Source organism: Ranitomeya variabilis, chromosome 8 (genome assembly GCF_051348905.1).
Source record: "Ranitomeya variabilis isolate aRanVar5 chromosome 8, aRanVar5.hap1, whole genome shotgun sequence".
Lineage (NCBI taxonomy): Eukaryota > Metazoa > Chordata > Amphibia > Anura > Dendrobatidae > Ranitomeya > Ranitomeya variabilis.
The window spans coordinates 113,724,693-113,750,213 of record NC_135239.1 but is presented as its reverse complement, the minus strand read 5'-3'; the positions used below and the strand labels follow the sequence as shown (position 1 = coordinate 113,750,213).

Here is a 25,521-nt window from a genome sequence, read left to right as displayed (position 1 = left end):
AACTTTCATCTAGGGATGCTACTAAGTACTAACCATGCAGGGTGCCAAAAGTTTTGCATTGGCCCACTTTCCTGTTTGTAATTTTTAAAATGTAAAAGATGAATATATATATATATATATATATATATATATATATATATATATATATATAACTAGTCTAAAATACGTGTGTGATATGTGCCATATTTACTTTTAGGCATTTTAGAGATGATCATTTCATCGTCAACTTGCTTAACTGTTCACAATAGCAGTAATTTTGACCAGGGGTGGCCAAACTTTTGCATGCTACTGTATCATGCAGAATTACATGTACTGAAATAGAGTTAACCCCTTCATGACCCAGGGTACTATCATTTTTTCGTTTTTGTTTTTCGCTCCCCTCCTTCCCAGAGCCATAACTTTTTTATTTTTCCATCAATGTGGCCATGTGAGGGCTTATTTTTTGCGGGAAAAGTTGTACTTTTGACCAACATCATTGGTTTTAGCATGTCATGTACTAGAAAACAGGGAAAAAAATTCCAAGTGCTGTGAAATTGCAAAAAAAGGGCAATCCCGCACTGGTTTTGTGTTTGGCTTTTTTTGCTAGGTTCACTAAATGCTAAAACTGACCTGCCATTTTTATTTTCCAGGTCATTACGAGTTGATAGATGCCAAACATATATAGGTTCTTTTTTATCTAAGTGGTAAAAAAAAATTCCAAACTTTGCTAAAAAAAAAAAATTGCGCAATTTTCTGATACCCGTAGCATCTCCATTTTTCGTGATCTGGGGATGGGTGATGGCTTAGTTTTTGCAGCCGAGCTGACGTTTTTAATTATACCATTTTGGTGCAGATACGTTCTTTTGATCGCCCGTTATTGCATTTTAATGCAGTGTCGTGACGACCAAAAAAAAACGTAATTCTGGCTTTTCAAATTTTTTTCTCGCTGCCCCGTTTAGCGATCAGGTTAATCCTTTTTTTTAATTGATAGATCAGGCGATTCTGAACGTGGCGATACCAAATATGTGTATATTTGATTGTTTTATTGTTTTATTTTGAATGGGGGGAAAAGGGGGTGATTTAAGCTTTTATTTTTTTTTAATTTTTTTTCATATTTTTTAAAACATTTTTTTTCTTTTGCCCTGCTTCAATAGCCTCCATGGGAGACTAGAAGCTGGCATAGCCTGATTGGCTCTGCTACATAGGAGCGAAGCTCAGATCGCTCCTATGTAGTAGAATTGTTGCATAGCTATGAGCACCGACCACAAGGTGGCGCTCACAGCAATCCGGCATCAGCCAGATCATCCATAGAGGTCTTCAATAGACCTCTGGTTGTCAGGCCTACGCATCGCTGACCCCGTATCATGTGATGGGGGTCAGCTATGCGCACATTTCCGGCCCTGTGGCCGGAAGCGCTAGTTAAATGCCGCTGTCAGCGTTTGACAGCGGCATTTAACTAGTTAATAGCGGAGGATGAATCCACCTGCCTCTATTGCGGGCACATGCCAGCTGGTCAAAACAGCTGACATGTCGAGCTCACCGCCAGAGCCCACATCAAAGCAAGGGATCTGACCTCTGATGTACTATCCGAGGTCAGAAAGGGGTTAATAAATTTAGGTACGTGACAAACTCCCTTGTAAAAATAATTTTAGCCAAATTATGTAGAAACCAATTGGTATGATGTATGATGAAGTATGATGTAGCATTCACACTGTCGCAATATCTTTGTGCCTGCATTTTGTGCATTTTACTCCACTAAAGTGATCTATTTTTCTTCATTGCAACATGTTTATAAACAATTTATACCAGAATTTAAAATGTATATTTTTTCCACTAGGTTTTATGCAGGGTATGGTTTTAATGACAGTATCCATTATTTCAATACATAGTTTAAAGAGGAACTGTTGATAGATTTCACAAACTGAACTGTATACATTATTAAATAGATCTTATGAGGCTGGTGCACTTACTTTGAAATCAATGGTAGAATTACTATAATTCTGATATTAAAATTAACATTTTAGAAGTCCAGCTATAAATCCTCATTTTTATATAAGCATGCAATAAAAGTAAAAAAACATTCTAACATGCATTTCCAAAGTATCATAATTACACAAGCCTCATCAGGTTTGAGCTATCTACAGTACTTAAAAAGGTATGCAATTTAAAGTGAAAAATATGGTGACAGATCTGCTTCTTTAACCTGTCTTCACATTATGCCATGTACTGTAATTGTCAAAAAATGTGTGTCCACATTAATTACATCACTAGTTAAATCGGAAAAATATATGAACAATGCATTTAAATGTAATAAAACTTAGAAAGACCTTCATTGTTGTGAAATTTCTTATCCGGTCAAATTCAAACATGATTTCCACATATCCATTAGGAAAGCTTTCATTGCTCCAACCAACATAATCATATCCAGGCCACATGTGGTATTCATGAGTCAGAGTGAAATCATCCAGTCCGGATACACCATCAGTCAGTTGTCCGAGTCCTTCAGTCATACTAAAAAGGAAATGAAAATAAAGAATTACTGAGCAATGCCCAAGAGCTATGAGATGCATTTGCATGCAACAACTTTACTTTTAAGACTAGATCTTTCAGGCTGTACATTGATGTGTGGTGTTTCCTTGTTATGGACATACCCTCCTCTAGATGATACCTTTTAGCCCTGAAGAGAATAACTTTGATTATCTCATGACAATGGCATCTTCTAGGGGGTAGACTATAAAAAGGCATTAAAGTATCAATCAGCTCTTCAGGTTGACTTGTTTGGAGCATGAAAAATGGACAAGTGGAAAAATCTGACCTGCTGACAAGGGATACATTTGGAGGGCCAGAAACTAGGTCACAACATTTCTAAAATGGCAGGTCTTATGTGTTGTTCCTGGTAGGCAGTTGTTAATATGTTTTGAAGAAAGATTCAAGGAAAAAATACAGGTAAACAAGCAATAGAGTCATAAGTGGCCAAGGCTGTATGTGGGGAGTGAAGGATAGCTGTCTAAACAAATTCCATAAAAGAACTAGTGTATCACAAATTGCTTAAAGAGAATTTGTCAGTAAGATAAGTAAGTCATCGATATGGGCATATAGTCTATAGGAAACTGAATAAAATGATACCTTGATATCTGTGATCCAATGCAATGAATTTGACTTTTGTCTTATATATAAATGAGCTGTTAAAATCTGTAGGACAGACACCGATCTCCCTGAGAATCTGCCTCCAGAGCTTAGTTTAAAAAATAGTGTCAAAATCCATTTTTGGATTTGTGGCAGCTCTGGTTCCACTCAATTTAAAACTTTTTTTCCTTTTGGACCTTTGGGGGTTAATGGGGGTTAATGTCAGTTTTTCCCCCGCTGGCAGTCTGATGTTACTGCAGTGCTGCTGTGTCAGCTGATGCTGGTGGTGACCACTCCCACCAGCCTTTAAAAGGTCACCTGATGCATCAGCTGTCTGTTGGTGATAGAGCAATCTTCAGTGACCAAGCCTGAGTGAGGAGCTCTCTGGGTGCAGTGGTGCTTCTGCTGGGTTCATTATACTGGTGCCTTTATTCTGCTGTGTTGTGCTTTGCAGCAGAGAAAGCTAAGTGTTTGTTTCTTTGTCCCTTTTGTGTTTGTCACTATTCCCCATGTGTTAATATCTGCAGTGCCCGTCGCCAGCCAGTGCACTAGCTAGGGCGGAGTTGGGTGACAGTTAGCGACAATGTATCCTGACAGTGGCGGGGGAAGGACCCGCATAGGGAGTTAGGGGAGTGCAGGCACAGGCTCAGGTTTGAGCTCAGGTGGTGAACATTCCCTCATTCCCTATTCCTCTCCTCTATGCCATCCCTGTTGTATGTGTATTGTGCCATTAGCTGACTAACCACCCGCTGGGTCGAGCCACACTGTTGTGAATTCTGTTCTCAAACTCCCTCCTGTGGTCATGAATGGTACTTCGGCGAGTTCTGTCCATGGACTCCCTCTGGTGGCTGTGAGTGGAGCTGCTGGTTCTGAGGTTCCTTCCTCAGCTGACCTCGTTTAGTCCTAGGCTGGCTGCTCTATTTAACTCCACTCAGATTGTTACTTGATGCCAGCTGTCAATGTTCTAGTACTGGTTCAGATCTCTCTTGGATCTTCCTGAGGACCTGTCTACTCCAGCAGAAGCTAAGTCCCTGCTAGTTTATTTGCTGATCTTTGTTTTCTTGTCCAGCTTGCTATCATGATATTGTCTTGCTAGCTGGAAGCTCTGGGAGGCAGAGTGGCACCTCCGCACCGTGAGTCGGTGCGGGGGTCTTTTTGCACACTCTGTGTGGCTTTTTGTAGTGTTTTGTGCTGACCGCAAAGATACCTTTTCTATCCTCAGTCTGTTTAGTGAAGTCTGGCCTCCTTTGCTGAAACCTGTTTCATTCTTATGTTTGTGACTTTCATCTTAACTCACAGTCAATATTAGTGGGAGCTCTGCTGACCGCAAGCCTAATCCTATCACACACACACTAGAAATAGCCGTGGAGCGTACCTAACTCTGCCTAGACGCCTCTTCAGAGCCTAAGAGCTAACTACCCCTAAAGATAGGAAATAAAGCCTACCTTGCCTCAGAGAAATTTCCCCAAAGGAAAAGGCAGCCCCCCACAAATATTGACTGTGAGTTAAGATGAAAGTCACAAACATAAGACTGAAACAGGTTTCAGCAAAGGAGGCCAGACTTCACTAAACAGACTGAGGATAGAAAAGGTATCTTTGCGGTCAGCACAAAACACTACAAAAAGCCACACAGAGTGTGCAAAAAGACCCCCGCACCGACTCACGGTGCGGAGGTGCCACTCTGCCTCCCAGAGCTTCCAGCTAGCAAGACAATATCATGATAGCAAGCTGGACAAGAAAACAAAGATCAGCAAATAAACTAGCAGGGACTTAGCTTCTGCTGGAGTAGACAGGTCTTCAGGAAGATCCAAGAGAGATCTGAACCAGTACTAGAACATTGACAGCTGGCATCAAGTAACGATCTGAGTGGAGTTAAATAGAGCAGCCAGCCTAGGACTAAACGAGGTCAGCTGAGGAAGGAACCTCAGAACCAGCAGCTCCACTCACAGCCACCAGAGGGAGTCCATGGACAGAACTCGCCGAAGTACCATTCATGACCACAGGAGGGAGTTTGAGAACAGAATTCACAACAGTACCCCCCCTTGAGGAGGGGTCACTGAACTCTCAACAGAGCCCCCAGGCCGATCAGGACGAGCCAAATGAAAGGCACGAACTAGATCGGCAGCATGAACATCAGAGGCAACAACCCAGGAATTATCTTCCTGACCATAACCCTTCCACTTGACCAGGTACTGAAGTTTCCATCTCGAAATACGAGAATCCAAAATCTTCTCCACCACATACTCCAACTCCCCCTCAACCAACACCGGGGCAGGAGGGTCAACGGAGGGAACCATAGGCGCCACATATCTCCGCAACAACGACCTATGGAACACATTATGGATGGCAAAAGAAGCTGGAAGGGCCAAACGAAATGACACAGGATTGAGAATTTCAGAAATCTTATAAGGACCAATGAAACGAGGCTTAAACTTAGGAGAAGAAACCTTCATAGGAACATAACGAGACGACAACCAAACCAAATCTACAACACGAAGTCGGGGACCAACACAGCGACGGCGGTTAGCGAAACATTGAGCCTTCTCCTGGGACAATGTCAAATTGTCCACTACGTGAGTCCAAATTTTCTGTAACCTGTCCACCACAGAATCTACACCAGGACAGTCCGAAGGCTCAACCTGCCCTGAAGAAAAACGATGATGGAAACCAGAATTACAGAAAAAAGGCGAAAGCAAAGTAGCCGAGCTGGCCCGATTATTAAGGGCGAACTCAGCCAAAGGCAAGAAGGACACCCAATCATCCTGATCAGCAGAAACAAAGCATCTCAGATATGTTTCCAAAGTCTGATTGGTTCGTTCGGTTTGGCCATTTGTCTGAGGATGGAAAGCTGAAGAAAAAGACAAATCAATGCCCATCTTAGCACAAAAGGACCGCCAAAACCTTGAAACAAACTGGGAACCTCTGTCCGACACGATGTTCTCCGGAATGCCATGCAAACGAACCACATGCTGGAAAAATAATGGAACCAAATCAGAGGAGGAAGGCAATTTAGGCAAGGGTACCAAATGGACCATCTTAGAGAAGCGATCACAAACCACCCAGATGACCGACATCCTTTGAGAGACAGGGAGATCTGAAATAAAATCCATGGAAATATGCGTCCAGGGCCTTTTCGGGACCGGCAAGGGCAAAAGCAACCCACTGGCACGAGAACAGCAGGGCTTAGCCCGAGCACAAGTCCCACAGGACTGCACAAAAGAACGCACATCCCGTGACAAGGAAGGCCACCAAAAGGATCTAGCCACCAAATCTCTGGTACCAAAGATTCCAGGATGACCAGCCAACACCGAACAATGAACCTCAGAGATAACTCTACTAGTCCATCTATCAGGGACAAACAGTTTCTCCGCTGGACAACGGTCAGGTCTATCAGCCTGAAACTCCTGCAGCACCCGCCGCAGATCAGGAGAGATGGCAGACAAAATTACCCCCTCTTTGAGAATACCAACCGGCTCAGGAACTCCCGGAGAATCAGGCACGAAACTCCTTGAAAGGGCATCAGCCTTCACATTCTTAGAACCCGGAAGGTATGAAACCACAAAATCGAAACGGGAGAAAAACAGCGACCATCGAGCCTGTCTAGGATTCAACTGCTTGGCAGACTCGAGATAAGTCAGATTCTTGTGATCCGTTAAGACCACCACGCGATGCCTGGCTCCTTCAAGCCAATGTCGCCACTCCTCAAATGCCCACTTCACAGCCAACAACTCTCGATTGCCCACATCATAATTGCGCTCAGCAGGTGAAAACTTTCTAGAAAAGAAAGCACATGGTTTCATCACCGAGCCATCAGAACTTCTTTGAGATAAAACAGCCCCTGCTCCAATCTCAGAAGCATCAACCTCGACCTGAAACGGGAGCGAAACATCTGGCTGACACAACACAGGGGCAGAAGAAAAACGACGCTTCAACTCCTGAAAAGCCTCAACGGCCGCAGAGGACCAATTGACCACATCAGCACCTTTCTTGGTCAAATCAGTCAATGGTTTAACAACACTAGAAAAACTAGCGATGAAGCGACGGTAAAAATTAGCAAAGCCCAGGAATTTCTGAAGGCTCTTCACAGAAGTAGGCTGAGTCCAATCATAAATGGCCTGAACTTTAACAGGGTCCATGTCGATAGTAGAAGGGGAAAAAATGAAGCCCAAAAATGAAACCTTCTGAACTCCAAAGAGACATTTAGACCCCTTCACAAACAAGGAATTAGCACGAAGGACCTGGAACACCATTCTAACCTGCTTCACATGAGACTCCCAATCATCCGAAAAGACCAAAATATCATCCAAATATACAATCATGAATCTATCCAGGTACTTTCGGAAGATGTCATGCATAAAGGACTGAAACACAGATGGAGCATTAGAAAGCCCGAATGGCATCACCAGGTACTCAAAATGGCCCTCGGGCGTATTAAATGCTGTTTTCCATTCATCGCCCTGCTTAATACGCACAAGATTATGCGCGCCTCGAAGATCTATCTTGGTGAACCAACTAGCCCCCTTAATCCGAGCAAACAAATCAGACAGTAGCGGCAAAGGGTACTGAAATTTGACTGTGATTTTATTGAGAAGGCGGTAATCTATACAAGGTCTCAGAGAACCATCCTTCTTGGCCACAAAAAAGAACCCTGCTCTCAATGGTGACGACGACGGGCGAATATGCCCTTTCTCCAAGGACTCCTTTATATAACTCCGCATAGCGGCATGCTCTGGCACAGACAAATTGAACAGTCGGCCCTTAGGAAACTTACTACCAGGAATCAAATTAATAGCACAATCACAATCCCTATGAGGAGGTAGGGCACTGGATTTGGGCTCATCAAATACATCCCGGTAATCCGACAAAAACTCAGGGACTTCAGAAGGAGTGGAAGACGAAATTGACAACAATGGAACATCACCATGTACCCCTTGACAACCCCAACTGGACACAGACATTGATTTCCAATCCAGTACTGGATTATGGACCTGTAGCCATGGCGAACCCAAAACGACCACATCATGCAGATTATGCAACACCAAAAAGCGAATATCCTCCTGATGTGCAGGAGCCATGCACATGGTCAATTGAGTCCAGTACTGAGGCTTATTCTTGGCCAAAGGCGTAGCATCAATTCTTCTCAATGGAATAGGATACTGCAAGGGCTCCAAGAAAAAACCACAGCGCCTGGCAAACTCCAAGTCCATCAAATTCAGGGCAGCGCCTGAATCCACAAATGCCATAACAGAATAGGACGACAAAGAGCAAATCAGAGTAACGGACAAAAGAAATTTAGGCTGTACCGTACCAATGGTGGCAGACCTAGCGAACCGCTTAGTGCGCTTAGGACAATCAGAGATAGCATGAGTGGAGTCACCACAGTAAAAACACAGCCCATTCTGACGTCTGTGTTCTTGCCGTTCAGCTCTCGTCAAAGTCCTATCACATTGCATAGGCTCAGACCTCTGCTCAGAAGATGCCGCCAATTGGTGCACAGCTTTGCGCTCACGCAAGCGTCGATCGATCTGAATGGCCAAGGACATAGACTCATTCATACCAGCAGGCGTGGGAAATCCCACCATAACATCCTTAAGGGCTTCAGAAAGACCCTTTCTGAAAATTGCCGCCAGGGCACACTCATTCCACTGAGTAAGCACAGACCACTTTCTAAACTTCTGACAATATACCTCCGCTTCATCCTGACCCTGACACAAAGCCAGCAAGATTTTCTCTGCCTGATCCACTGAATTCGGTTCATCATAAAGCAATCCAAGCGCCAGAAAAAACGCATCCACATTATGCAATGCAGGATCTCCTGGCGCAAGGGAAAATGCCCAGTCTCGAGGGTTGCCACGTAACAAAGAAATAATGATTTTTACTTGCTGAATGGGGTTACCAGAGGAGCGGGGTTTCAAAGCAAGAAACAGTCTACAATTATTTTTGAAATTCAGGAACTTAGATCTATCCCCAGAAAACAAATCAGGAATTGGAATTCTAGGCTCTAACATTGGATTCTGAACTACATAATCTTGAATGCTTTGTACCCTAGCAGTGAGTTGATCCATACAAGAGGACAGACCTTGAATGTCCATATCTACACCTGTGTCCTGAACCACCCAGAGATTAAGGGGAAAAAAAAGACAAAACACACTGCAGAAAAAAAAAATGGTCTCAGAACTTCTCTTATCCCTCTATTGAGATGCATTAACACGTTAATGGCCAGCTGTACTGTTATGGACCTGGTGGTTAGGAGCACCCGGAATGACCTGATGGTTAAACTAACACACAGGACAAGCTCTGGGAAGTGGGAGCTCTGCTGACCGCAAGCCTAATCCTATCACACACACACTAGAAATAGCCATGGAGCGTACCTAACTCTGCCTAATAATAATAATAATAATCTTTATTTATATAGCGCCAACATATTCCGCAGCGCTTTACAGTTTAACAGTTTCAAACACAACAGTCATAGGTAACAACGTTAACAATACAGTAATAAAGCAAAAATAAGACAAAATAAGACGACCCTGCTCGTGAGAGCTTACAATCTACAATGAGGTGGGGAGATACAAAGCACAGGTGTGTATTTACAATGGTGTATTTACAGTGATGGTCCAGCCGTCTTCCGGGGGTGGGGGTAGATGGAAGTAGTGAATGGGTTACACATGCACAAAAACATAAAATGAGTTTGATTAGGGAACGTGATAGGCCGCTCTGAACAAATGTGTTTTGAGCGAGCACCTAAAACTATGCAAGTTGTGGATGGTCCTAATGTCTTGGGGTAGAGCATTCCAGAGGATTGGCGCAGCACGGGAGAAGTCTTGGAGTCGGGAGTGGGAGGTACGGATTAGTGCAGAGGTTAGTCGAAAGTCATTTGCAGAGCGCAGAGGTCGGTTAGGCCGATAGACAGAAATGAGGGAGGAGATGTAAGGGGGTGCCGCACTATGGAGAGCTTTGTGGGTGAGAACAAGTACTTTGAATTGTATCCTGTAATGAATGGGCAGCCAGTGTAATGACTGGCGAAGAGCGGACACGTCCGAGTAACGATTAGCCAGATGGACGACCCTGGCTGCTGCATTAAGGATGGACTGGAGAGGGGAAAGTCGAGTGAGGGGGAGGCCAATTAATAGAGCGTTACAGTAGTCCAGACGGGAGTGGATTAGGGCGATAGTGAGAGTTTTTGTTGTCTCCATGGTGAGAAAAGGGCGGATTCTAGAGATGTTCTTTAGGTGTAAGCGGCACGAGCGGGCGAAACATTGTATGTGGGAGGTGAAGGAGAGATCGGAGTCAAACATAACACCCAGACAGCGTGCCTGCTGCCGGGGTGTTATGATGGTGCCACCCACAGAGAGGGAAATGTCAGATTTAGGGAGGTTAGTAGAAGGCGGGAGCAGAAGAAGTTCAGTTTTGGAGAGGTTGAGTTTCAGATAGAGAGCGGACATGATGTTGGAGACTGCAGACAGACAGTCAGTGGCGTTCTGTAGTACAGCGGGGGTAAGGTCAGGGGATGACGTGTATAGTTGTGTGTCATCAGCATAAAGATGGTACTGAAAACCAAATCTGCTGATGGTCTGTCCAATTGGGGCTGTGTAGAGGGAGAAGAGAAGGGGGCCAAGGACTGAGCCCTGGGGTACCCCGACAGTGAGAGGAAGAGGAGATGAAGTGGAGCCAGAGAACAGAACACTGAAGGAGCATGCAGAAAGATAGGAGGAGAACCAGGAGAGAGCAGTGTCCTTAATGCCTAGTGACTGGAGCCTAGAGAGTAGGAGAGGGTGGTCAACAGTGTCGAAAGCTGCAGAAAGATCGAGGAGAATGAGCAGAGAGTGGTCACCATTACATTTTGCTGCCTAGACGCTTCTTCACAGCCTAAGAGCTAACTACCCCTAAAGATAGGAAATAAAGCCTACCTTGCCTCAGAGAAATTTCCCCAAAGGAAAAGGCAGCCCCCCACAAATATTGACTGTGAGTTAAGATGAAAGTCACAAACATAAGAATGAAACAGGTTTCAGCAAAGGAGGCCAGACTTCACTAAACAGACTGAGGATAGAAAAGGTATCTTTGCGGTCAGCACAAAACACTACAAAAAGCCACACAGAGTGTGCAAAAAGACCCCCGCACCGACTCACGGTGCGGAGGTGCCACTCTGCCTCCCAGAGCTTCCAGCTAGCAAGACAATATCATGATAGCAAGCTGGACAAGAAAACAAAGATCAGCAAATAAACTAGCAGGGACTTAGCTTCTGCTGGAGTAGACAGGTCCTCAGGAAGATCCAAGAGAGGTCTGAACCAGTACTAGAACATTGACAGCTGGCATCAAGTAATGATCTGAGTGGAGTTAAATAGAGCAGCCAGCCTAGGACTAAACGAGGTCAGCTGAGGAAGGAACCTCAGAACCAGCAGCTCCACTCACAGCCACCAGAGGGAGTCCATGGACAGAACTCGCCGAAGTACCATTCATGACCACAGGAGGGAGTTTGAGAACAGAATTCACAACACCACACCATGGCAGACAGGGGGAGGGGGGTTACCAATATGATGTTTAATAGCCGCTCTCTTCCCTGCTGATCTCACTGCAGAGCTGTGTGTTATTATACCTGACACATCTGCAAGTTTCTCTCAGCTTCCGGCTCACAGGCAGACAGGGTTCTAATACAGCAGAGCTGTGAAAGATGCAGCTGCTAACATGTTTGTAAGGAGACAAAGTTCAGTTCTGATGTCCTGTTTTGTTTACAAGCCTGACACTGATAAAGCCCCCTTTCATTTAAAATAATCTTTGGAGGCAGATTCTTAAATAGATCAGTGTTCTGCACAGTCCTCACTAGCTCATTCACATATAAGAAAAACATGAATTTCTCTGGAATAAGACATCAGATCATAGATATCAAGGTGTCATTTTATTCCGCGTGATTTGCATCCTCATATACTGTAGATGGCTTAGGAGGGTTGATTACTTGACAGATGTTATTCTGCGGGTTGTTATGACTATGTTAATGCACAATTTATAACTATTTTTTAAATCTTTTTTTACTTTTTCTCAAGAAAATAACTTTAAAAAATAAATCCCTTTTTTTGGTACTCATATTTTAAGAGCTGTAACAATTTAATTTTTCTGTCTATGGAACAGCTTTAGGGCTTGTTTTCTGCGTAATGAGTTCTACTTTATAACGGTACCATTTTAAAATAGAAAATTCATATCTATCACTTTTTATTGCATTTTTTTGGCCAAAAATAACAAAATGACCATTCTAGAATAGTTTTTTATATATTTTTTTTCAAAGCATTAACAGTAGGGGATAAAAATTGATAGAACGGGTCATTACAAATGCACCAATATCAAATATGTGATTTTTTTAATGAGGGATGTTTTTTCTATAGATAAACCATTTTTTATTATTAAATCTGTAATTTTATGATCTTTATTTTTAAGTTTTTTGATACCACATAAAACCTTTTTTCTTTTCTTTTACAATACTTACTAGCCCCGTAAGGAGACGTGAGCCTGTGATCCTTTAATCGACTTGATACTTATACTTTAGTACTTATGTACTACTTTGACTGAAATTAGCCAATCAGACCCTGCCCCCAGTGGCTGAGGGATATGGCATACAAGGAGACCATTGTCAGAACTCACTGTTGCCATAGCAACCATTGGCACCCAGCGATTGTACAGTGGCAATGCCAATGGGCTGACAAAAAGCATAATCTCCCTTAGCCAGATTCCTTACATGCCACTGACACTACTGACAGCGGCATATGAGGGGTAAAGTGCTGAGATTAGCACTATACCCAGTCTCAGCAATTGCAGCAGGAATGTAGCTGTGTGTAACAGCCGACTCCTGCTGCGGACCGCACGGGTAAAATCTTGTGTCCATGACATTCATCAGATGTAACTCTATGCCTGATAGTGGAAAATCACCTGCAATCTGGATGTTCTGTTATGCCCATTTGCAGGAAGGGGTTAATTGTGCACATATTTACTTTGAATGAAATGATACTAGTTTTATTGTCTTTTTCATAAATCATGCAATTTTTAATATCCAATTGACTGAAGATTTTTTCACTGTTCTTTCCATATGAAAAATAATGGTGTCTCTGCTGAAACGTTTCCTCTTTTTATATTGATGTAACATTTGTTTATATGTTGCATTTCACTTTTTGCTCATATATTATATGATTTGCACATCATAGTGAGGTGATATTTACAATTCTCGCCATATGTGCAATGATTAAACAGCGATTGTAAATACTTGTAGGCACTGATTAGTACATGTAAGGGTATGTTACCACGGTCGGTAAACTCTGCAGGTTGGACACTGCGTACATCTGCAGCTTCCAACCTGCAGCGTCCAGATGTTACAGCATAGTCGATTGGATTTCAAGAACTCCCATGTCCACTATACGTACATAGACGCCCACAGCTCACCTGCGGAGACAGACATGTGGCGCGTCTTTCCAGACCGCAGCATGTCTATTTATCTTGCGGAGATGCGAGTCACCGCAAGATAAATCCCACCCGTAGAATGTATTGGATGTGGTGATTCCCCACGGTTCAATGAACACATGCGGATACACCTGCATTCAAAATCCAGCAGTGCTTTGGATGCAGCAGACATGTGCTGTGTTCAAAGCGCTGCCGATTCTTGACCATGGGCATATACCTTTAGCTATTTCCTTTACGGGACAGTAGCAGTCAGATATATTGGAAAAAAGTTTATTCAGTTTTATTTTTTCTGTATTGTTTCATTTAAAGTAGAAAAACACTTTGTAAAAATGCGTCATTTCATACACTCGAATTTACCAGATAAAAATAAAACTCACCTGTATCCAACTGCTCCATCATAAATGGTATCATTTAGATTCACAATCTGTCCCTCAGGTAAAAAGAATTGTTGGCCAGATGGAGAATTGTAAGACACTAATCCATCTAAACAAAAATATAGTAACATAAAATATTAAAAGCGTTTGGTTAAAGCCATCAGTGATACATGAAGTTGTATATTTTATATACAAATAAGTTATATAATGATTTGAACGGTCAGTGGATTTGACAGGTTAAATGTTTGTGGCAAAATAATGTTTTTTAAAAGATTTGCCACTAGAAAACATTTTCAGATTTGTTTGCGCAAATGATGAAATCTAACAGTCTGAAGGGGGATAAATGCTCATAGTCCCCACGTATAAGATGTAAATTGTGTAAAATACTGTGTATTCTATTTACTATTTACATTTTTGCTTATTTCATTTACTTTGGCCATCACTTTTGACTCTATTACAGTGACCTTAGTAAAAGGGTAACAATGTTTTGAACTTTTGACTTTCAGACTCCATATCTCACCATCCACTACTTCTCTGAATATGAAAAAACACAAAAAATTGAGCTTAGTTTAAGTTGGCATACATGCAGCACATAAATACATGTTAACATTGGCCATAAAACATACAATACCTACAAGAATCAAAATGAGCAAAATCCCTGCTGGTGGTAATGATTTTACTGCCGATCAGAAGCAGCGTTTGCTGTGCTGTCATTCACATGACAGCATGAGAAACACCCAGTATTCGGGGAGCCGAACGCTAACAGTAACACAGACTTCCTGATGAAGTCCATGGTTGGTGTCCATGCCCGAGCAGTAGGGGTTCGGTACGGATGCCGAACTTTATTGTTCAGGTTCGCGCATCTCTAGTCACTGGTTTAAATCGAGGAACAGTTGTAAAGATTTCCAAGTAAAAATAAACAACATCATTCAGCTCATCGATACGGGTCTCTCGGCCAAGAAAATTGCCAAACTGCATTATGTAAGTGCCATAACAGTTGGAAGAAAACAAAATGAAGTCTGTCCATCCATTCAAAAGCAAAGAGGTGGACATCCTGGCAAAATATTAGAAGGTTTGCTCATTCCAATATTTATCAGTTCTGGAGCAACAAACACAGCAGCAGAGGTGGCTCATATGCTTCAAAATAGTGAGATCTCAGACATCCATGAACCATACAATGCACATAACACAAGATGAAGCCTCGACTTCAATATTGCCAAATAAGCTCCGATTTGAGTTTGCAAAACAGTATGAAAACTGGACAGTAGAAGACTGGAATTGGGTGATTTGGAGTCACGAAACAAGAGTCAATAGACTAGGCTCTGAAGAGTTGAAATGGGTCAGGAAGAAACAAGGGAAAAAGGAACTAATGTATTGAGAAATTGAAGGAACTGTCAAGTTCGGTGGAGGAAGTCCAATGATATGTGGTTGTTTCACGGCCAAAGGCATTGGACACTTGACCATGATCAATTGTGATCTCAATGCTGAACTACAGTTGTGTGAAAAAGTGCTTGCCCCTAAACCTAATAACTGGTTGGGCCACCCTTAGCAACTGCAAACAAGCATTTGCGATAACTGGCAACAAATCTTTTTGGCTCACTCATCTTTGCAGAACTGTTGTAAATCAGCCACATTGGAGGGTTTACGAGCATGAACTGCCTTTTTAAGGTCATGCCACAACATGTCAAGTGGATTAAGGTCAGGACTTTGACTATGCTACTCCAAATTCTTTATTTTGTTTTTCTTAAGCCAGAGGTAGACTTGCTGGTGTGTTTTGGATCATTGTCCCTCTGCATAACCCAAGTGTGCTTTAGGGTAAGGTCACAAACTGGATGTTGGACATTCTCCTTCAGGATTTTTTGGTAGACAGCAGAATTTGTGGTTCCATGTACCACGGCAAGTCTTCCAGATCCTGCAGCAGCAAAACAGCCCCAGACTATCACACTACCACCACCATATTTTACTTTTGGTATCATGTTCCTTTTTTGAAATGCTGTGTTACTTCTATGCCAGATATAATGGGACATACACCTTCCAAAAATTTCAACTTTTGTCTCCTCAGTCCACAGAGTATTCTCCCAAAAGTCTTGGGGATCATCAAGATGTTTTGTGGCAAAATAGAGACGAGCCTTTATGCTCCTATTGCTCAGCAGTGGTTTTCATCTTGGAACTCTGCCATGCAGGCTATTTTTGGTGGAGTCATGAACACTGACCTTAACTGCGGCAAGTGAGGCTTGCAGTTCTTTGGATGTTGTTGGGTCTTTTGTGACCACTTGGATGAGTTGTCGCTGCGCTCTTTGGGTAATTTTGTTTGGCCGGCCACTCTAGGGAAGGTTCACCACTGTTTCATGTTTTTGCCATTTGTGGATAATGGATCTCCCTGTGGTTTGCTGGACTCCCAAATCTTTAGAAATGGCTTTATAACCCCTTCCATACTAATAGTTCTCAATTACTTTGTTTCTCCTTTGTTCCAGAATTTCTTTGGATCGTGTAATGATGTCTATCTTATGAGGATATTTTGGTCTACTTCACTTTGTCAGGCATGTCCTATTTAAATGATTTCTTGATTCATAACAGGTGTGGCAGTAATCAGGCCTGAGTGTGGCTAGGGAATTTGAACTCGGCTTCCCAAAGATGTGATAAACCACTGTTAATTTATCATGAAGGTATAATCCAGCTCAGAAAGGTTAAAATTTGTAATGGACGCGCCTCGCTTCCCGCCTCTGCAAAGGTCATACTGTATGTGGGTTCATGTGCAAGCGTTCTCACAGGGCCTGCTTAAGCAACACATCTATCATCCCGATCACTAATTGGTCTCGTAACACCACATCAGTCGGCCCTACTCCCAAGCCGTCTTTTCTGACTATGGCAGTGTGAATTTCTTGTGTGTTCATATACTGGGACACCATTTCCCCCTCTTTTTGACCCCGATGAAATAGCCGCATGCATAACCCCCTACATCCGTGGGGTCCCCGTAAGTCTCCTTGCAATACTTTGTCAAGGGTATCTCTTTCCCAGGGGGGGCCACAACATAACTGAATCTCTCGCCTCCCCATCTAAAGCCATCATGGCTACCTCTGCCTGCAAGGTGGGAACCATAGGGTGCATTCTCATCATTCCCTTTATACGCTCTGTCCATAACATGGTGTTATTCCCATTAAACTTCGGAAGGTTATTTAAAATTGCCCCCAGACAGATACTGGATCTAGGGCTCTCCCCAGAAGCTTGGTCTGCCATGTCCATACGTGTAGACTGCATCCTGCCGACTAAGCCAAATATGAGGAAACTGCAGGTACGTAGGATGCAGTAACGGACTGTACACAGACCAAGGGTAATAGAGGTTTATTATACAGCAGAGACTCCATGCAGGAAGAAAATGGAGGGATAATATTCCCTAATACAGCAAATGGCTAATGGGGATAACTTAAGGAACAAGGGCAAGTAAAGCAGACAATTCATAGTAACATAGTAACATAGTTATTAAGGTTGAAGGAAGACTTTAAGTCCATCTAGTTCAAAACATAGCCTAACCTAACATGCCCTAACATGTTGATCCAGAGGAAGGCAAAAAAAAACCATGTGGCAAATAGTAAGCTCCACTTTGGGGAAAAAAAATTCCTTCACGACTCCACATTCAATTAAATATAACTTATCACTCAGACACCAGTCACGGTCAAACTCCTATCTGTGACTGGGTCTGCTTACATTACATCGCAGTGGGAGTCTGTCACAGTCCTGAGGAAGATGGGGTAGTATCTCCTGACGATGGCGATTTCCTCTCACGGCCCTAACGATGGCGGCGACTCCTCGGGATCCTGACGTGGGTCTTGGGTCCAGCAGATGAGGTGATGAAGAGGGAAATGTCCTTATCCTCAGCGGTGAGTGTCCCAACACTATGGAGACCTGCATCACTGACCAAACATAGTTTACAATGTGCAGCCCGGTTCGCTGTGCCATATCGATGCGTGCCTAAGTCCCGTTCACAGATCATGTCTCTCATGATCAGTGCTGTCAGCGGGGGCGGCTGTGGCAGGGGTCTCAGTAAGGGCAGTGGGGACATCAGTGTCTGAGCGGTACCCAGTGGGTAGCCTCCTGTCAAAATGCTTTGCTGTTCCAGACTCTGCTCTACTCTGCCCAGTCGCCTCACAGCAGATTTTACCTCACAGGCGTCTTGCACGCTCGACGTTTCCGCCCAAACTGTTCGAATCTTCATGCGGGAACATCCTCTCAGCTTGACCATGCCCCCTTCTCTCGAGTACAGGGAGTGGTCCCATGCTTTAAGCTTTCCCCCCTGTAATTTAGGTGACAGCCCCAATTGTTCCGGACCCGTTACGGAGGAGACATGCCTAGTTGGTTTCTTCCCCTTACAGTAGCAAGACTCACTGATTGACCTGGGGAAAGTGAATATAGCACAGTTTGTTTCTTTATAATAACCCGAATTTGGCGATTTATTTTTAATGAACAACCCCTTTAATGTAGCTGTAGCATTCAGATTCTTGATTAGCAGTATTGGATCAATTTTCACCATAAAAAAGTTGGAGAAGTAGAGTATAAAGAAGCCATTAGGTACCGGTGCCAAGCTCACCCCCATTTTTCCATCATTTTGAAGATCTCACATAATATATGTACATATAACAAACTAAGGCTCAGAAGCTAATAAACTAAAACAAAACATTACGAGACGATTAGTAACTAATAAAAAATTATACCATTTACTCTTACCAAGCCAAGCACAGCCATACAGCTCCACTCGTAAGCACACATTCATTGAATGGTCAGTCACTGGAATGAAGCGTAAAAACCTTGCAATTATAGGAGGCTCCAGATCCTTTAATACTATGTCATAAGGGTTGACATTTCCTTCAAGAACCTGAAAGAATAAATTTTTTTTAATAAGCGATTGCAATTTAAGAACATTAATCTATATAGGGATTACATTGTTTGCTCATATAAATGCAGCATCTACATTGGGGCTGTTGCTATTATAGAACTATCCTGGAAGCACTATGGCAGCAAAACATGATTATATAATCATGTTTTGCTGCCAGAATGCTTTACAGATCAGGCAGATCAGATAAACAGTTCTTTGCAATTGTCCTTGTGCACTAAAGTCTTATTTCAAATAGACTATAAAGGGGTCGTTTGGTCTTTTAATAAAATATGTGACTGCAGACTCCTGACTTCTTACAGTGTGTGCACCTCACAAGTCACCACAGAATTTATTGGTAATCATGTGAGAGTGGGTGGTTATGTGATAAAAATATATATATCATGTAGATCTTACTTGCATGTATACTGCTCTATAATCATATATACTCATATACTCACAGCTAATATATACATTATAATCAATGGCTTAAAATGGCTGACATAAACTGATATAAGCCAGACAGATTGTATGGGGTTTTCCATCTCAAAAGCGGAACAACGCCAGATGTATTAAGTGCTGATCAGATGTCTCAACTTTGTCCTATATGCAGAGCTACATTTTAGTTGCTTAATCAGCATCCATATGTGCATTAATCACAATATTCCATATATATTTAGATAACCAATGACAGAGGAGTTAGACAGTATGGTAATTAACTAACCACCCCTAACAACCCCTAACCACTCCTTTCTATATGCAATTATAAAACTATGTATGTACAATAAAGTATCAGTATTGATGGAATGTTGTTCTGTCACAATGGTGTACAGTCCATTCTTGATGAGCGCTCAAGATACTCAGTCTTATTGGGAGCGGCCGCAGCACACACAGGGATAAATTTATCCAAACTAAATTTCCATATCAAATGGCGCCCAACGGCGAGGCATGGATGAAACGCACACGGGACCCTGCTGACCGGAGAGACGGAGGTGTTGGCCACGGCCTTGGTTCACGGGACAGAGACTGCACAGCTCCATAAGTAAGGTAAGAAAATGTTATCATCTTACCTGAAAGTCCCCTGTGCCCAGTCTGGGTCTATACCTCTTGCCGGTCAGGTGTGGTCACCACCGCATTCCCAGGTAGTGTAAAAATTCCAAAGCCTGTATCCAACAAACCCTGGGATATAAGTCAAGGTGTCTGCTGTGTGCCGTGTATGTGTTCCATGTTTGTGTGAGATCCGGGAGAAAAAGTTGGAACAGTGACTGTTTTTGCTTGTGGTTGCTGGGTGACGGCAGGAGGTCAAATCGCTCAATTAGCTATCACAGATTCCCGTGCAGCAGGAGAGACAGGAGGTCTCGGGACAGGCAGTCCCATGTTCCAGGCTTGGATGGTGATAGCTTAGAGGGCTGCCACAGATTCCCGTAGTCGGCTGCCAGTCAGGACGACCGGAGCGGAGGGTGGTAGAATGTCCCGGCATATGCGTGCCAGTGCGATTGATAGTTGTCTGTTCCCAGAACAGCCTGCACGTGTCACAGAATAAGAAAAGGGTCATCTCCCGGACGTCTATCTGTATCTGTTTTGTGTCATGTATTGCTGCTTTAAGAGCATACAATTGTAAAAGAAAGGGTTTTTTTTCCTCTTTCCTGAACTTCCTCTTTTCTAAGCTGCAAGCAAAGATATATGCATTGTAAATCACACTGTCACATCTGTTTTTTTCTGGCTGTTTCTGCAATGCTGGCTATGTGTAGCTATTTGTGAAGAAGTGAAACAAATTGTATCTATTATTTTCAATGCGACATACGTGTTTTCAGATACGTGATTTTAGTGACATTGGATACAATAGCATAAGAAAAGGGGAAGTGTGTGTCTGACTGCGTTGAGCGCAGAGAGAAGGAAAGAAAAATAAAATATATAGGTTTTTTTTACTCTTTTGAAAGTCTTTATCCTGTTTTTTTTATATTTTTAAAAAGTTTTTTTAAAGTTTTTTAAATTTTCCAAAGTTATCCTTTATGTCTCTTTATTTATTTATTTTTTTAAAGTTTTTTCCTTTGTATCAAAATTTTGAGTTTTTGGTTGTGAACTAAGTTTTTGACGGTTTTTCTTATCGTTTTGTTTTTTTTTGGAGTTTTTATATACTCATTTTTAGAAGTTTTTTAGTGTGGTTTTCTTTTTCCTTTTTGTGTGTTTTTCATTTTTGTTTTTGCCATGGGGAATAAAGTGGCCAGGCAACAGGAGAGTCTTTTTATTTCCTGAAGAGAAAACAGCCCCCCAGATAGTGATAGTGATAGTGGCAGAACACGAAGGTATTAAGTATGTGAAGAATTTTGGAAGGTATAAAGTATGTGAAATTCATAAGAATGGCAGACTTCAAGCTGCGGAATGGCATGACGTAGAAAGGAAAATAAGGGAAGTTAGCTGATGTTAAATTGCTGAATGCTAATACATGGTATGAAGTAGCAGCAGAGCTTACATCGTTTAGGTGGTACAGAAAGATATGTGAGCAAACCAGGAAGTGATTTTTTGTGTGTATAAGACGGGAGATATTGGATCTGCGCAGTCTGCTCTTCATGGTATAGGTAGTTATTTTTGCACAGTATGTGGTGCGCCCCGTCCCTCCCTACAGGGAGAAGGCATCATTGCTCCTCTCTATTGTTCTCATTCTTCTCTATCCTACTTTTTCTCTGTCACTCTTTCTCTCCTCATTCTTCTCTCTCACTCTCCTTTCCTCTCCTCTTTCTCCACACTTTTTCCCTCTCTCTCTCTCCCTCTCTCTATCTCTCTCCTCCACACCTTCCATCTTCTCCTCCCTCTTCTCCTCACTCTCTCTCTCCTCCTTCTCCACTCCCCCACCACACCTATCTCCTCCCTCTCTTCCTTCTCCACACCCATCTCTCCTCCCTCTTCTCCTCACTCTCTCCACCTCTTTCTGCACACCCTGATTCTCCCCGTTTCTCTTTACCACACCTTTCTATCTCTCTCTCTATCTTCTCATTCTCCTTCTCCACACCTCTTTCCTCCTTCTTCAAGCAACCCCTCCTCCTTCTTCTTCTTCCTTTTTCTTCCTCTTCGTTGCCGGCTGGGCCAACGCCCAATTCAAACAATGAGGTGCTTACAGCACAAGGTTCCCCTTCTATGTCCCTGGCACAATCCAGCCATTGCCAGTTGTGATATCGGGGAAAGAAGGTGAAAATCCCCCTACACACAATGCAGTGAGCAGCCCCCAGACATAGCAGACAGCTCAGCCCTGGGTGCAGAGGGGGGAGTACTGACATCACCATCTGCTGATAATGTACAATTTCAGCACCGGTCACAGCTGCTTACATTCACACCAACATAGAACTATAAGCCTAATCCATCATAGCTTCAGCAAGGGGGGAGACATCCTCACACAAAAAGGCAACTTCTAAGTCCAATATCAGCCAGTGTATGACCCCAGTACATGCTATCACAACTATTCCTCTGATGAAGATGAAGAGGGAACATCATACATGCTGCCCAGTACTAGGGAAAGAAACCCACAGGCACCAAGAATGCAGGGGCAGATAGAGGCACCACCATTACACTATGTGCACTGCATTTCAAGTCAGGTGACAATCTTCCAGACCCAGGGATGCATCCCATGCCATTTTACCAAAGAATGTAGCAGAACCAGCGAACATATGCAGCCACCTGGAATGATCTCTGGGCCATGAATGGAAATAGAAGCAGGCGATGCACTCTGGCCAATCATGAAGGAACAATTCAAACTTCCAGCAGAATTAGATGTACACGCTTGGGAGTCAGTGCCACAGCTAATTGAACAGCTCAGAGAGTGGGCCAAAGGCAGATTGGCAGGACAAGCCCTCAGCTTACATGACGTGAGCCAAGACAAGACAGAGTCTGTAAAGAAGTTTCATGGCAGAGTAATGCAAGTATTCCAAGACTTGGGCTTCACCATTCATGACCAGACACACAGGCAAATGTTGGCACAGGCCTTTGTGCATGGACTGAGACAGCCAATCAGGAAACCACTGATAGTGGCTAGGCCTGAGAACAGGTCAATAGCAGTGGACTGACCCAGCAAAATGTTTTATGTGCACCTAGGAGACTGTTTATTGCCGAAACTGCCGCCATTAAAGCACCACAAAGAGCGCGGAGAAGGAAATGGGTGCCGTGCTGCTGAGAACGCCAGAAGGGGAACCAGAGGTGAAGACACTGCAAAGTGCCGATCAACACACCGGAAGAACCGCTGCAGACTCTAGAGAGGAGACACCGACCTCAATAAGGTTAGCAAAGGGGAAGAAGTGATGACAGATGCAGCCGCAGCCCCTGTAATGCCCCAAGACCTTGGGTTGGATGCAGCCGCCGGTCTCATGGCACCCCCGGGCCTCGCCACTGACGCACCTGCAGGCCCCATCTTACCACCGCAGCTTCAATCAGGCCGCACCCCGCTGCCGCTACAGTGCCCATCATGCCATTGTTCACAGTAGCCAAAGGGACCGAGTCCCAACCAGGAGTGCAGAGGATGGCCCCTCTCATGGTGACCACTAACCTGGAAGCGCAACCACCCTACGAAGACAGAAGAAGTGTCAAGTGTTACATCTGTGGCAAGTTTGGCCATTTCCAGAACCAGTGCAAAGCACCCACGCCCCCAAAGAGACTGGACCCATACAACCCAAGAGTTGGTCCAGAGAAACAGGTCAAGGAAGAAGTGCAGAAAGCAGTGAAGTACCCCGTCCAAAGGACAGGGGCAAGCAAGCCAGGCCCGCAAGACACTACGCTCCTGGAATGTAAAATTTTGTCTGCAAGACCAATACCTTAAATTACCCTTAAAGTGGATGGAGTTGTCAGATCTTTTCTTCTGCACACCGGTGCAAGTGTGATGAGACCTGTGGAATTCGCTGATCCCACCTGCCTATCAGAATCCTCTGTGCCTCGCATGAGCATTGATGGTCAAGTCAGACATTCTCAGCTTACAAAGCTACTGAGCGTGTGCACTCAGCCAGGACACTCTATCCTGTCCCAGTTTGTGGTGTCAAGGACCTGCCACTCAACCTGCTGGGAGCGAACCTACTGCAGAAGCTGAAGACAACCACAGTGTTCCAGGAAGATGGGACAGTGACACTTTCTTCATCCCTGACCCAAGAAGAGTCATGATGGCGGCCCTACTAGAACATTAATCAACCAGAAAGTCTATGGTCTAAGGGACCCCAGGACGTGAGAAAACCTCAAGTTGCCCCAGTACGGGTGTCACTCAAGCCATGTACCCTGTACCCTCGTAAGGCCCAGGCCAGGCCTAGAGTCAAGCTGCCTCTGACCAACTGAAGGTCTACCTGGAAATAGGAATCATTGTTCCTTGCACATCGCCTTGCAATCCTCTGCTTTCCCCGTCAAGAAAAAGACTGTAAAAGGAGAGCCAGCCAAGTTCAGAATGGTACATGACCTGAGAGCTGTGAATGACATCACGGTGTTTGAAACTCCAATTGTGCCGAATCCACACACTCTGCTCTCAAATGTGCCTGCCACAGCAAAAGTGTTCACAGTGACCGATCTGGCTAATGTTTTCTCCAGTGTTCACCTTCATCCGGAAAACCAGTTCCTGTTTGCCTTAATGCACCAAGGGGGACACCACACATGGACAGTGGATGCCACAGTGGGCCCAGAACAGCCCTTCACAGTTCACCAAAGCAATGTCCACAGTCCTCACCAACTGGGTCACAGAACATGCAGAAGTAACCCTGCTACAATACATGGACGATGTACTCCTTTGTGCAATTGACTTTGACACGTGTAAAGCCCATTCCTTGTATCTCCTACTCTACCTGGCGGAGCAGCACTGCAAGATCTCAAAGAACAAAGTCCAGTGGTGTCTGAAGCGAGTTACGTTCCAGAGACACTGTATTGCTCACCAGGCGAAACACCTGACAGATGACCGGAAGACCACAGTGGAGAAGATGGTTCCTCCAACAACTCCAAAGGTGCTACAGGCCTTCCTTGGTCTAGTTTCGTATTGCAGAGCCTGGATCCCTGATGCCTCAGTCCTAATGCAACCTCTGTATGACTGCGTTAATGCAACCCCGTTCCTGCTAACAGATGTGGCCTTCAGTTCATTCAAAAAGCTAAAAGACTCTGTAGTCTCAGCGCTAGCACTAGGCCTACCTGACTACAAGAAGCTATTCCATCTCTACCTGATGGAGAAAGAAGGCCTTGCTACTGGAGCCCTGACGCAGCTTCAGGGGGGAAAGCAGAGACTTTTGAACTACTTTTCAGCTCGCCTGGATCCAGTTGCAAGGGGAGCCTCTTCCTCCCGCATGAGAGCAGCAGTTGCAGCACACGTCCTCCTGGACAGGACTACTGACAACATTGGAAAAACCATTGGAAATCCTGGCTCCGCATGACAGCTCAGCAATCCTCAACCAAACCCAGCCAAAACATCTCTCCACCGCCAGGCATCTTCGCCTCCAGTGCTCTCTACTCCTGCCCGACAATGTCACCAACTGCAGATGCACAGTCCTCAATCCGTCCACTCTACTCCCACTCCCAAGGGGGGATACAGATATGGATCCTCAGATAAAAAGTCTGATCAAAATCTACCTATGATACCTTCTGCAGGGATCTGGATTTGCTCCGGATGACCATGATTGCTTCAGCATCATGCAACAGGAAACAGCAGGATTACTCAAGGTGGCAGAAGAGCCACTGACCAAACCAGAGTTGATCCTCTATGCCGATGGCTCCAGATTTGCAGATGAT

General features: G+C 43.9%; 1 protein-coding gene across 2 annotated transcripts in view; it reads right to left on the bottom strand.

Annotated features, from left to right (window-relative positions):
* Positions 1 to 25,521, bottom strand: part of DDR2 (discoidin domain receptor tyrosine kinase 2) — a 534,261-nt gene that overhangs the window by 163,834 nt on the left and 344,906 nt on the right. For both annotated transcript variants that reach the window (XM_077278825.1, XM_077278826.1), the window contains exons 6-8: positions 18,642 to 18,789; positions 13,923 to 14,028; positions 2,307 to 2,490 (exon numbers count right to left, since the gene is read on the bottom strand). In XM_077278825.1, the coding sequence (XP_077134940.1) occupies positions 2,307 to 2,490; positions 13,923 to 14,028; positions 18,642 to 18,789 (438 nt within the window). The remainder of the gene's footprint in view (positions 1 to 2,306; positions 2,491 to 13,922; positions 14,029 to 18,641; positions 18,790 to 25,521) is intronic.